This window comes from Telmatherina bonti, assembly GCF_933228915.1.
Source record: "Telmatherina bonti genome assembly, chromosome: 24".
NCBI lineage: Eukaryota > Metazoa > Chordata > Actinopteri > Atheriniformes > Telmatherinidae > Telmatherina > Telmatherina bonti.
In genome coordinates this window covers 32,459,201-32,473,537 of record NC_136633.1, presented here as the reverse complement: position 1 = coordinate 32,473,537, position 14,337 = coordinate 32,459,201, and the positions used below count along the sequence as shown (strand labels likewise).

Below are 14,337 nucleotides of genomic sequence, written 5' to 3'. Positions count from 1 at the left end.
ACATGTTAACCCCAAAGTCTTTAACATGTTGACCCTAACGTCTGTAACATGTTAACCCCAAAGTCTTTAACATGTTGACCCTAACGTCTGTACCATGTTAACCCTAACGTCTGTAACATGTTAACCCTAATGTCTGTAACATGTTAACCCCGACGTCTTAAACATGTTAACCCTGACGTCTGTAACATGTTAACGCTAATGTCTGTAACATGTTAACCCTAACGTCTGTAACATGTTAACCCTAACGTCTGTAACATGTTAACCCTAACGTCTGTAACATGTTAACCCTAACGTCTGTAACATGTTAACCCTAACATTTTTAACATGTTAACCCTAACGTCTGTACCATGTTAACCCTAACGTCTTTAACATGTTAACCCCAAAGTCTGTAACATGTTAACCCTAACGTCTTTAACATGTTGACCCTAACGTCTGTACCATGTTAACCCTAACGTCTGTAACATGTTAACCCTAACGTCTGTACCATGTTAACCCTAACGTCTGTAACATGTTAACCCTAATGTCTGTAACATGTTAACCCCAACGTCTTTAACATGTCAACACCGACGTCTTGAACATGTCAACCCTAAAGTCTTTAACATGTTAACCCCAAAGTCTTTAACATGTTAACCCCAAAGTCTTTAACATGTTGACCCTAACGTCTGTAACATGTTAACCCCAAAGTCTTTAACATGTTGACCCTAACGTCTGTACCATGTTAACCCTAACGTCTGTAACATGTTAACCCTAATGTCTGTAACATGTTAACCCCGACGTCTTAAACATGTTAACCCTGACGTCTGTAACATGTTAACCCTAATGTCTGTAACATGTTAACCCTAACGTCTGTAACATGTTAACCCTAACGTCTGTAACATGTTAACCCTAACGTCTGTAACATGTTAACCCTAACGTCTGTAACATGTTAACCCTAACATTTTTAACATGTTAACCCTAACGTCTGTACCATGTTAACCCTAACGTCTGTAACATGTTAACCCCAAAGTCTGTAACATGTTAACCCTAACGTCTTTAACATGTTGACCCTAACGTCTGTAACAACTTAACCCTAACGTCTGTAACATGTTAACCCTAACATCTTGAACATGTTAACCCTAACGTCTTTAACATGTTAACCCAAATATCTGTAACATGTTAACCCTAACGTCTTGAACATGTTAACGCTAACGTCTGAAACATGTTAACCCTAACGTCTTTAACATGTTAACCCTAATGTCTGTAACATGTTAACCCTAACGTCTTTAACATGTTAACCCCGACGTCTGTAACATGTTAACCCTAACGTTTTGAACATGTTAACCCTAACGTCTGTAACATGTTAACCCTAACGTCTGTAACATGTTAACCCCAAAGTCTTTAACATGTTGACCCTAACGTCTGTAACATGTTAACCCCAAAGTCTTTAACATGTTGACCCTAACCTCTGTACCATGTTAACCCTAACGTCTGTAACATGTTAACCCTAATGTCTGTAACATGTTAACCCCGACGTCTTAAACATGTTAACCCTGACGTCTGTAACATGTTAACCCTAATGTCTGTAACATGTTAACCCTAACGTCTGTAACATGTTAACCCTAACGTCTGTAACATGTTAACCCTAACGTCTGTAACATGTTAACCCTAACGTCTGTAACATGTTAACCCTAACATTTTTAACATGTTAACCCTAACGTCTGTACCATGTTAACCCTAACGTCTGTAACATGTTAACGCTAACGTCTGAAACATGTTAACCCTAACGTCTGTAACATGTTAACCCTAATGTCTGTAACATGTTAACCCTAACGTCTTTAACATGTTAACCCCGACATCTGTAACATGTTAACCCTAACGTCTTGAACATGTTAACGCTAACGTCTGTAACATGTTAACCCCGACGTCTTTACCATTTTAACCCCGACGTCTGTAACATGTCAACACCGACGTCTTTAACATGTCAACCCTAAAGTCTTTAACATGTTAACCCCAAAGTCTTTAACATGTTAACCCCAAAGTCTTTAACATGTTGACCCTAACGTCTGTAACATGTTAACCCCAAAGTCTTTAACATGTTGACCCTAACGTCTGTACCATGTTAACCCTAACGTCTGTAACATGTTAACTCTAATGTCTGTAACATGTTAACCCTAACGTCTGTAACATGTTAACCCCGACGTCTTAAACATGTTAACCCAAAGTCTTTAACATGTTGACCCTAACGTCTGTAACATGTTAACCCCAAAGTCTTTAACATGTTGACCCTAACGTCTGTACCATGTTAACCCTAATGTCTGTAACATGTTAACCCTAACGTCTGTAACATGTTAACCCTAACGTCTGTAACATGTTAACCCTAACATTTTTAACATGTTAACCCCAACGTCTGTAACAACTTAACCCTAACGTCTGTAACAACTTAACCCTAACGTCTGTAACAACTTAACCCTAACGTCTTGAACATGTTAACCCTAACGTCTGTAACATGTTAACCCTAACATCTTGAACATGTTAACCCTAACGTCTGTAACATGTTAACCCTAATGTCTGTAACATGTTAACCCTAACGTCTTTAACATGTTAACCCTAACGTCTGTAACATGTTAACCCTAACGTCTGTAACATGTTAACCCTAACATCTTGAACATGTTAACCCTAACGTCTGTAACATGTTAACCCTAATGTCTGTAACATGTTAACCCTAACGTCTGTAACATGTTAACCCTAACGTCTGTACCATGTTAACCCTAACGTCTTTAACATGTTAACCCCAAAGTCTGTAACATGTTAACCCCAAAGTCTTTAACATGTTGACCCTAACGTCTGTAACATGTTAACCCTAACATCTTGAACATGTTAACCCTAACGTCTGTAACATGTTAACCCAAATATCTGTAACATGTTAACCCTAATGTCTGTAACATGTTAACCCTAACGTCTGTAACATGTTAACCCTAACGTCTTTAACATGTTAACCCCGACGTCTGTAACATGTTAACCCTAACGTCTTCAACATGTTAACCCTAACATCTGTAACATGTTAACCCAAAGTCTTTAACATGTTGACCCTAACGTCTGTAACATGTTAACCCCAAAGTCTTTAACATGTTGACCCTAACGTCTGTAACATGTTAATCCTAACGTCTGTAACATGTTAACCCTAACGTCTGTAACATGTTGACCCTAACGTCTGTACCATGTTAACCCTAACGTCTTCAACATGTTAACCCTAACGTCTGTAACATGTTAACCCTAACGTCTTCAACATGTTAACCCTAACATCTGTAACATGTTAACCCAAAGTCTTTAACATGTTGACCCTAACGTCTGTAACATGTTAACCCTAACGTCTGTAACATGTTAACCCTAACGTCTTCAACATGTTAACCCTAACATCTGTAACATGTTAACCCAAAGTCTTTAACATGTTGACCCTAACGTCTGTAACATGTTAACCCCAAAGTCTTTAACATGTTGACCCTAACGTCTGTAACATGTTAATCCTAACGTCTGTAACATGTTAACCCTAACGTCTGTAACATGTTGACCCTAACGTCTGTACCATGTTAACCCTAACGTCTTTAACATGTTAACCCTAACGTCTGTAACATGTTAACCCCGACGTCTTTAACATGTTAAACCTAACGTCTTTAACATGTTAACCCTAACGTCTTTAACATGTTAACCCTGACGTCTTTAACATGTTAACCCCAAAGTCTGTAACATGTTAACCCCAAAGTCTTTAACATGTTGATCCTAACGTCTGTAACATGTTAACCCTAACGTCTGTAACATGTTAACCCTAACGTCTGTAACATGTTGACCCTAACGTCTGTAACATGTTAACCCTAACGTCTTTAACATGTTAACCCTAACGTCTGTACCATGTTAACCCTAACGTCTTTAACATGTTAACCCTAACGTCTGTAACATGTTAACCCCGACGTCTTTAACATGTTAAACCTAACGTCTTTAACATGTTAACCCTAACGTCTTTAACATGTTAACCCTGACGTCTTTAACATGTTAACCCCAAAGTCTGTAACATGTTAACCCCAAAGTCTTTAACATGTTGATCCTAACGTCTGTAACATGTTAACCCTAACGTCTGTAACATGTTAACCCTAACGTCTGTAACATGTTGACCCTAACGTCTGTACCATGTTAACCCTAACGTCTTCAACATGTTAACCCTAACGTCTGTAACATGTTAACCCTAACGTCTTCAACATGTTAACCCTAACATCTGTAACATGTTAACCCAAAGTCTTTAACATGTTGACCCTAACGTCTGTAACATGTTAACCCTAACGTCTGTAACATGTTAACCCTAACGTCTTCAACATGTTAACCCTAACATCTGTAACATGTTAACCCAAAGTCTTTAACATGTTGACCCTAACGTCTGTAACATGTTAACCCCAAAGTCTTTAACATGTTGACCCTAACGTCTGTAACATGTTAATCCTAACGTCTGTAACATGTTAACCCTAACGTCTGTAACATGTTGACCCTAACGTCTGTACCATGTTAACCCTAACGTCTTTAACATGTTAACCCTAACGTCTGTAACATGTTAACCCCGACGTCTTTAACATGTTAAACCTAACGTCTTTAACATGTTAACCCTAACGTCTTTAACATGTTAACCCTGACGTCTTTAACATGTTAACCCCAAAGTCTGTAACATGTTAACCCCAAAGTCTTTAACATGTTGATCCTAACGTCTGTAACATGTTAACCCTAACGTCTGTAACATGTTAACCCTAACGTCTGTAACATGTTGACCCTAACGTCTGTAACATGTTAACCCTAACGTCTTTAACATGTTAACCCTAACGTCTGTACCATGTTAACCCTAACGTCTTTAACATGTTAACCCTAACGTCTGTAACATGTTAACCCCGACGTCTTTAACATGTTAAACCTAACGTCTTTAACATGTTAACCCTAACGTCTTTAACATGTTAACCCTGACGTCTTTAACATGTTAACCCCAAAGTCTGTAACATGTTAACCCCAAAGTCTTTAACATGTTGATCCTAACGTCTGTAACATGTTAACCCTAACGTCTGTAACATGTTAACCCTAACGTCTGTAACATGTTGACCCTAACGTCTGTAACATGTTAACCCTAACGTCTTTAACATGTTGATCCTAACGTCTGTAACATGTTAACCCTAACGTCTGTAACATGTTAACCCTAACGTCTTTAACATGTTGACCCTAACGTCTGTAACATGTTAACCCTAATGTCTGTAACATGTTAACCCTAACGTCTGTAACATGTTAACCCTAATGTCTGTAACATGTTGACCCTAACGTCTTTAACATGTTGACCCTAACGTCTGTAACATGTTAACCCTAACGTCTTGAACATGTTAACGCTAACGTCTGTAACATGTTAACCCTAATGTCTGTAACATGTTGACCCTAACGTCTTTAACATGTTGACCCTAACGTCTGTAACATGTTAACCCTAACGTCTGTAACATGTTAACCCTAACGTCTGTACCATGTTAACCCTAACGTCTTTAACATGTTAACCCTAACGTCTGTAACATGTTAACCCCGACGTCTTTAACATGTTAAACCTAACGTCTTTAACATGTTAACCCTAACGTCTTTAACATGTTAACCCTGACGTCTTTAACATGTTAACCCCAAAGTCTGTAACATGTTAACCCCAAAGTCTTTAACATGTTGATCCTAACGTCTGTAACATGTTAACCCTAACGTCTGTAACATGTTAACCCTAACGTCTGTAACATGTTGACCCTAACGTCTGTAACATGTTAACCCTAACGTCTTTAACATGTTGATCCTAACGTCTGTAACATGTTAACCCTAACGTCTGTAACATGTTAACCCTAACGTCTTTAACATGTTGACCCTAACGTCTGTAACATGTTAACCCTAATGTCTGTAACATGTTAACCCTAACGTCTGTAACATGTTAACCCTAATGTCTGTAACATGTTGACCCTAACGTCTTTAACATGTTGACCCTAACGTCTGTAACATGTTAACCCTAACGTCTTGAACATGTTAACGCTAACGTCTGTAACATGTTAACCCTAATGTCTGTAACATGTTGACCCTAACGTCTTTAACATGTTGACCCTAACGTCTGTAACATGTTAACCCTAACGTCTGTAACATGTTAACCCTAACGTCTGTAACATGTTAACCCTAACGTCTGTAACATGTTAACCCTAATGTCTGTAACATGTTAACCCTAACGTCTTTAACATGTTAACCCCGACGTCTGTAACATGTTAACCCTAACGTCTTTAACATGTTGACCCTAACGTCTGTAACATGTTAACCCTAATGTCTGTAACATGTTAACCCTAACGTCTGTAACATGTTAACCCCGACGTCTTTAACATGTTAAACCTAACGTCTTTAACATGTTAACCCTAACGTCTTTAACATGTTAACCCTGACGTCTTTAACATGTTAACCCCAAAGTCTGTAACATGTTAACCCCAAAGTCTTTAACATGTTGATCCTAACGTCTGTAACATGTTAACCCTAACGTCTGTAACATGTTAACCCTAACGTCTGTAACATGTTGACCCTAACGTCTGTAACATGTTAACCCTAACGTCTTTAACATGTTGATCCTAACGTCTGTAACATGTTAACCCTAACGTCTGTAACATGTTAACCCTAACGTCTTTAACATGTTGACCCTAACGTCTGTAACATGTTAACCCTAATGTCTGTAACATGTTAACCCTAACGTCTGTAACATGTTAACCCTAATGTCTGTAACATGTTGACCCTAACGTCTTTAACATGTTGACCCTAACGTCTGTAACATGTTAACCCTAACGTCTTGAACATGTTAACGCTAACGTCTGTAACATGTTAACCCTAATGTCTGTAACATGTTGACCCTAACGTCTTTAACATGTTGACCCTAACGTCTGTAACATGTTAACCCTAACGTCTGTAACATGTTAACCCTAACGTCTGTAACATGTTAACCCTAACGTCTGTAACATGTTAACCCTAATGTCTGTAACATGTTAACCCTAACGTCTTTAACATGTTAACCCCGACGTCTGTAACATGTTAACCCTAACGTCTTCAACATGTTAACCCTAACGTTAACATCACATTCTTGTATTTAAATGAGAGGGCGTGGTTATCTGCTTTTAATGCTATGCAATCATCAAACCTGACTGACCAATCAGAGCGGAGTGTTCCTCCCAGTCAGCTCCAGTCAGACCCAACTGGGTATCCAAGGCGACACTGACAGACATTAACAATGAATGGCAGAGCTGTTCGTACGGACCTTGTCCCAGTAGCAGGTGAGGTCTTTCATCTCCACTCCAGTATCCGTCTTCTCGTCCTGAGGCAGCGCAGCACTGGTTTTCTTTATTTCATCCAGCAGCAGGAAATCCTGCACAACAACAAAGACCAGAGACTACTTACAAACATGGAAACAGAAATATTTCAGACTTGATGAATGAAGCAAAAGTTCCTGTAAATCAGCAACAAAGATCAGAAGGAGTTGGTGAAGCTGTCAGCCAATCATGTGCGAGGCGGTTTGTAGTTACGTAGACGTGATGATGTCATACTTTCCCGCTGATTTTAGTCTGGTTATGGATCAGCGCATCATTAAAACTCTTCTTCCATGAATGAACCTTTAAGTTCTGTTGACTTCATACGATTTAAAAGATTTATTCATCCTTAATAGGCTGGGTCAAGTTCAGGGTTCTGGGGAACTGGAGCCTCTCCCAGCGATCATCGGACTGGTACACCTGGACAGGTATCATTAAACTAATTCATTTTAATTCAAATCTTTTCATTAAATTCACTTAATCACATTGAAATAAATCCACTTTCAGCTTTTACAAACATAAAACTCTTTAAATATATAAATGACATTTTATTAGTAATAAATGAAAGTAACTAAATTCATTGAAACCATATTTAAAACGTAAATATTTTTATCTGGACAGGAAGGAAGTTGGACATGGCTGCTGAAGGTTTCCTGCCTGTACCGGGAAGCGGTGATGATACGTTCTCTGTTCCTGTTACAGAAGAAGGAACTGGAATCTTTTATAGTGACATCTGAAGTCCCACTCTAAAGTCTGTTACCTGCTTTCTGGCTGCTTTACAGACGAGTTAAACACCAATGTGTCCGTTCTGGACTTTACCAGCATCAGTGAATGAGCTGCACGCAGCCTTCGCACCTGAATCCTCTGGATGCTGACACGACTCTCAAACAGCTTTTCAATGGCGGCGGGGAAGAAGAGTGTGACGGTGAGTCGCACAGCAGTGTACAGAGACACCGTCACAAACACGCGACTGGCAGAGATGGTGTTTCCTAGAAGGACATAGACGGTGAAGGTGATGAAGACGATGATCTTGCTGGCACAGAAAAAGGAGGCCATGTTGAGGCCTCGGAGGTAGGAGCTCTTCATGATCTTGGAGATCTCCTTCCTAGAAGAAGAAAAAAAGGCTTCAGGTCTTCATCCACAGGAGGAGGGTCCACAACAAGCCTTCCAGGCAAATGTAGGGATAGATTTACCAGCACTAAACCAGTTGTCCTAGCTTTTCTTACCATTCCCATGAAACAGGGTTCATGTCTGTTAATAAGCAGATACCTTTTCAGACGGCACTGGTGAAAGTTACTAATGACCTTCTTATGGCCTCAGACAAAGGACTTGTGTCCGTACTTATCTTGCTTGATCTTAGTGCTGCATTTGATACAGTCGATCATAACATTCTGTTACAAAGACTAGAACAGGTGGTTGGAATTACAGGTACAGCGTTAAGCTGGTTTAAATCATATTTATCTGATAGACTTCAGTTTGTTCATGTAAATGACAAGTCCTCCTCCCAAACTACAGTAAGTCATGGAGTTCCTCAAGGTTCTGTACTTGGACCAATACTCTTCACGCTATATATGCTCCCTTTAGGCAAAATTATTAGACAGCATGGAATAAACTTTCATTGTTATGCAGATTATACTCAACTATACTTATCCTTTAAACCAGATGGAACAAATCAGCCCGATAGGCTACAAAATTGTCTCATAGACATTAAGACTTGGATGTCTAGAAATTTTCTCCTCTTAAACTCAGATAAGACTGAAGTAATTCTCTTTGTATCTGAAAAACTCAGAGCTAAATTCTCCAGTTTTGTAATGAACCTGGATGGCATTACTTTAGCTTCCAGTGCTACAGTGAGAAACCTTGGAGTAATATTTGACCCTGACCTGTCCTTTGGCCCACATATTAAGCAGGTTACTAAAACAGCCTTCTTTCATTTACGTAATAAAGCCAAAATTAGGGACATTCTGTCTCAGAGTGATGCAGAAAAACTGGTTCATGCTTTTGTTACTTCGAGACTAGATTACTGTAACTCTCTATTACTGGGCTGTCCTAAATATGCCCTGAAAAGCCTTCAGCTGATCCAGAATTCTGCAGCCAGAGTCCTGACCAGAACCAGCAGGAGAGATCATATTTCTCCAGTTTTAGCCTCTCTTCATTGGCTGCCTGTTGAATCTAGAATAGAATTTAAAATCCTTCTCCTTACATATAAAGCCCTCCACAGCCAGGCACCACTATATATCAAAGACCTCATTGTTCCTTATATACCAAGCAGAGTACTTCGTTCGCAGACTGCAGGCTTACTTGTGGTTCCTAGAGTCTCAAAGAGCCGAGCAGGAGGCAGAGCCTTTGGTTATCAGGCCCCTCTCTTATGGAATAAGCTCCCAGTTAGTGTTAGGGAAGCAGACACCCTCCCCACCTTTAAGACTAGGCTGAAGACTTATCTTTTTGATAAGCCCTATAGCTAGGGATGGTTAGCATCCCTTAGTTATGCTGCTATAGGTTTAGACTGCTGAGGGACATTTCCTGATACACTGAGCTTCTTTCTCGTTATCTCTCTCTTTTATTCACCCCCCCCCCCCCCCCCCCCCCCCAATAACAGTGTTGCATCATTAACATGTATGTCTCCTGTCTCAGCAGGTCTCCCTGGCCGGGAGTAGCAGTTCCTGTTGTCTGTTGTCTTTCTGTCCTCTTCCCCCCACACAGCAGAGGCAGATGGCTGCCTGTCCTGAGCCGGGTTCTGCCGGAGGTTTCCTTCCTGTTAAAAGGGAGTTTTTTCCTTCCCACTGTTGCCAGTGTGCTTGCTCAGGATGGGAGATTGAGTTGGACTCAACTCAATCTGTTGGTTTCCTTATATAGGCTGTTATGAATTGGCCTTCGTTATGTTTTCCCCTCTGTCTGTAAAGTGTCTTGAGATGGCATTGCCATGATTTGATGCTATATAAATAAAGCTGAATTGAACCAGTTTTGACTAGTTTACCAGCTTAGCTGCAAGACACTATGACCACACCCCCTTCTGTAACCCAACCGCCCCCTTTCCTGTCTGCTCGCCCAGCTTTTAGTTCCCGCCTCTGGTCCTCGCCCAGCTTGGGGTTGGACGTTTTACCGCCATAGAGGCGGGGCTTTTTAACCGCCAGTCGTGGTTTTATGAACCCCAAAAGTTGAGTATAACTGGCGTACAGTGAGTCCTGTACATGTGACAGCTTTATAAATGAGACCCATATCTTCACTGGTTTCCTGTTTCTTTTTATAGCTTGTAATGGTTCCCAGTTCCAGGAAAACGTTAACATGTTTAGAACATCCCTGATGAGGAGAAAACAACATGGCTGCTTCTATGTTGTTACCTCCGGACTTCAGAAACCAGAGCGGAGAAGGGTTTCTCCCAGGCGTACATCTTGATGATCCTCATTCCAGAAACCACTTCATTCATGGTTCGGATCCGGCTGTCGGTTAGAGCAGCCGTCTTACTCCTGCATCGGGATGGAGAACAGGAGTTTAGTTCGCCCACTGACGACCTTTATGTTTCTTCAAGTCATCCCTCACTGGCGAAAACAAGAATAAACTTCCGATGAAATGTAACTGATGAAAGTCGGACGTTGCTTTTAAACCCGGCTTCAAAAGAATTATATAGAAATAAAGCCATGAAACAGATTTTAAAATGTTGTTGCAGAACCTTTAGAGGCGTTTCCTGTCTCTGAGACTTCTGGACCTGCCGGCAGGTATTCAGGCTCCTCATGACTAACATGCTCCTCAGGTTCTCAGGTCTGAAGGTTTCCAAATGTTCCAGATCCAAAACATCCTGGGAGCTCGGACTGTTAAAACATCCTGGGAGGACGGACTGCCGACGTGTCCTGGGAGAATGGACTGCTGACGTGTCCTGGGAGAATGGACTGCCGACGCGTCCTGAGGGGGACGGACTGCCGACGCGTCCTGAGGGGGACGGACCGCCGACGCGTCCTGAGGGGGCCGGACCGCCGACGCGTCCTGAGGGGGCCGGTCCGCCGACGCGTCCTGGGAGGACGGACCGCCGACGCGTCCTGGGAGGACGGACTGCCGACGCGTCCTGAGGGGGCCGGTCCGCCGACGCGTCCTGGGAGGACGGACCGCCGACGCGTCCTGGGAGGACGGACTGCCGACGCGTCCTGGGGGGGCCGGACTGCCGACGCGTCCTGAGGGGGCCGGTCCGCCGACGCGTCCTGGGAGGACGGACTGCCGACGCGTCCTGGGGGGGCCGGACTGCCGATGCGTCCTGGGAGGACGGACCGCCGACGCGTCCTGGAAGGTCGGACTGCTAAAACATCCTGGGAGGACGGACTGCCGATGCGTCCTGGGAGAATGGACTGCTGACATGTCCTGGGAGGTCGTACGGCCGACGCGTCCTGGGAGGACGGACTTCCGACATGTCCTGGGAGGACGGACATCCGACATGTCCTGGGAGGGCGGACATCCGACATGTCCTGGGAGGGCGGACTTCTAAAACATCCTGGGAGGACAGACTGCCGACGCATCTTGGGAGGACGGACTGCCGACGCGTCCTGGGAGGACGGACTGCCGACGTGTCCTGGGAGAATGGACTGCTGACATGTCCTGGGAGGTCGGACGGCCGACGCGTCCTGGGAGGACGGACGTCCGACATGTCCTGGGAGGATGGACATCCGACATGTCCTGGGAGGGCGGACATCCAACATGTCCTGGGAGGACGGACTGCTAAAACATCTTGGGAGGACGGACTGCCGACGCATCCTGGGAGGACGGACTGCCGACGCGTCCTGGGAGGATGGACTGCCGACGCATCCTGGGAGGACGGACTGCCGACGCATCCTGGGAGGACGGACTGCCGACGCATCCTGGGAGGACGGACTGCCGACGCATCCTGGGAGGACGGACTGCCGACGCATCCTGGGAGGACGGACTGCCGACGCATCCTGGGAGGACGGACTGCCGACGCGTCCTGGGAGGATGGACTGCCGACGCGTCCGATGTGTCCTGAGGGGGACGGACTGCCGACGCGTCCTGGGAGGATGGACTGCTGACATGTCCTGGGAGGACGGACTGCTAAATCATCCTGGGAAGACGGACTGCCGACGCGTCCTGGGAGGATGGACTGCCGACGCGTCCGATGCGTCCTGAGGGGGACGGACTGCCGACGCGTCCTGAGGGGGACGGACTGCCGACGCGTCCTGGGAGGTCGAACTGCTAAAACATCCTGGGAAGACGGACTGCCGACGCGTCCTGGGAGGATGGACTGCCGACGCGTCCGATGCGTCCTGAGGGGGACGGACCGCCGACGCGTCCTGAGGGGGACGGACCGCCGACGCGTCCTGAGGGGGACGGACCGCCGACGCGTCCTGAGGGGGACGGACCGCCGACGCGTCCTGAGGGGGACGGACCGCCGACGCGTCCTGAGGGGGACGGACTGCCGACGCGTCCTGAGGGGGACGGACCGCCGACGCGTCCTGGGAGGACGGACCGCCGACGCGTCCTGGGAGGACGGACCGTCGACGCGTCCTGGGGGGGCCGGACTGCCGATGCGTCCTGGGAGGACGGACTGCCGACGCGTCCTGGAAGGTCGGACTGCTAAAACATCCTGGGAGGACGGACTGCCGATGCGTCCTGGGAGAATGGACTGCTGACATGTCCTGGGAGGTCGTACGGCCGACGCGTCCTGGGAGGACGGACTTCCGACATGTCCTGGGAGGACGGACATCCGACATGTCCTGGGAGGGCGGACATCCGACATGTCCTGGGAGGACGGACTTCTAAAACATCCTGGGAGGACAGACTGCCGACGCATCTTGGGAGGACGGACTGCCGACGCGTCCTGGGAGGACGGACTGCCGACATGTCCTGGGAGAATGGACTGCCGACGCGTCCTGGGAGGACGGACGTCCGACATGTCCTGGGAGGATGGACATCCGACATGTCCTGGGAGGGCGGACATCCGACATGTCCTGGGAGGACGGACTGCTAAAACATCTTGGGAGGACGGACTGCCGACGCATCTTGGGAGGACGGACTGTCGACGCGTCCTGGGAGGATGGACTGCCGACGCGTCCTATGCGTCCTGAGGGGGACGGACTGCCGACGCGTCCTGAGGGGGCCGGACCGCCGACGCGTCCTGGGAGGACGGACTGTTAAAACAACCTGGGAGGACAGACTGTTGAAACATCCTGGGAGGACGGACTGCCGACGCGTCCTGGGAGGATGGACTGCTGACATTTCCGGGGAGGACGGACATCCGACATGTCCTGGGAGGGCGGACATCCGACATGTCCTGGGAGGACAGACTGCTAAAACATCCTGGGAGGACGGACTGCTAAAACATCCTGGGAGGACGGACTGCTAAAACATCCTGGGAGGACGGACTGCTGACGTGTCCCGGGAGGATGGACTGCTGACATGTCCTGGGAGGACGGACATCTGACATGTCCTGGGAGGACGGACTGCTAAAACATCCTGGGAGGGCGGACTGCTAAAACGTCCTGGGAGGACGGACTGCCGACGCGTCCTGGGAGGTCGGACTGCCGACGCTTCCTGGGAGGACGGACTGCTAAAACATCCTGGGAGGACGGACTGCCGACGCGTCCTGAGTGGGACGGACTGCCGACGCTTCCTGGGAGGACGGACTGCTAAAACATCCTGGGAGGACGGACTGCCGACGCGTCCTGGGAGAATGGACTGCTGACATGTCCTGGGAGGTCGGACGGCCGACGCGTCCTGGGAGGATGGACTGCCGACTCGTCCTGGGAGGATGGACTGCCGACGCGTCCCATGCGTCCTGAGGGGGACGGACTGCCGACGCGTCCTGAGGGGGCCGGACCCCCGACGCGTCATGGGAGGACGGACTGTTAAAACAACCTGGGAGGACAGACTGTTAAAACATCCTGGGAGGACGGACTGCCGACGGGTCCTGGGAGGATGGACTGCTGACATTTCCGGGGAGGACGGACATCCGACATGTCCTGGGAGGGCGGACATCCGACAT

General features: G+C 46.2%; 2 protein-coding genes across 2 annotated transcripts in view; both read right to left on the bottom strand.

Moving 5' to 3' along the window:
* The window catches only part of LOC306774178 (uncharacterized protein), a gene marked incomplete at its 5' end in the record, with an annotated part of 644,048 nt that overhangs the window by 306,283 nt on the left and 323,428 nt on the right, over nucleotides 1-14,337 (bottom strand). The gene's annotated exons all lie outside the window — the stretch shown is intronic.
* LOC306773875 (ATP-binding cassette sub-family C member 4-like) overlaps nucleotides 1-14,337 on the bottom strand; it is a gene marked incomplete at its 3' end in the record, with an annotated part of 45,929 nt that overhangs the window by 4,776 nt on the left and 26,816 nt on the right. Inside the window, exons 7-9 of the mRNA XM_079263819.1 lie at nucleotides 10,697-10,822; nucleotides 8,211-8,460; nucleotides 7,307-7,414 (exon numbers count right to left, since the gene is read on the bottom strand). Coding sequence (XP_079119945.1) covers nucleotides 7,307-7,414; nucleotides 8,211-8,460; nucleotides 10,697-10,822 — 484 coding nt within the window. The remainder of the gene's footprint in view (nucleotides 1-7,306; nucleotides 7,415-8,210; nucleotides 8,461-10,696; nucleotides 10,823-14,337) is intronic.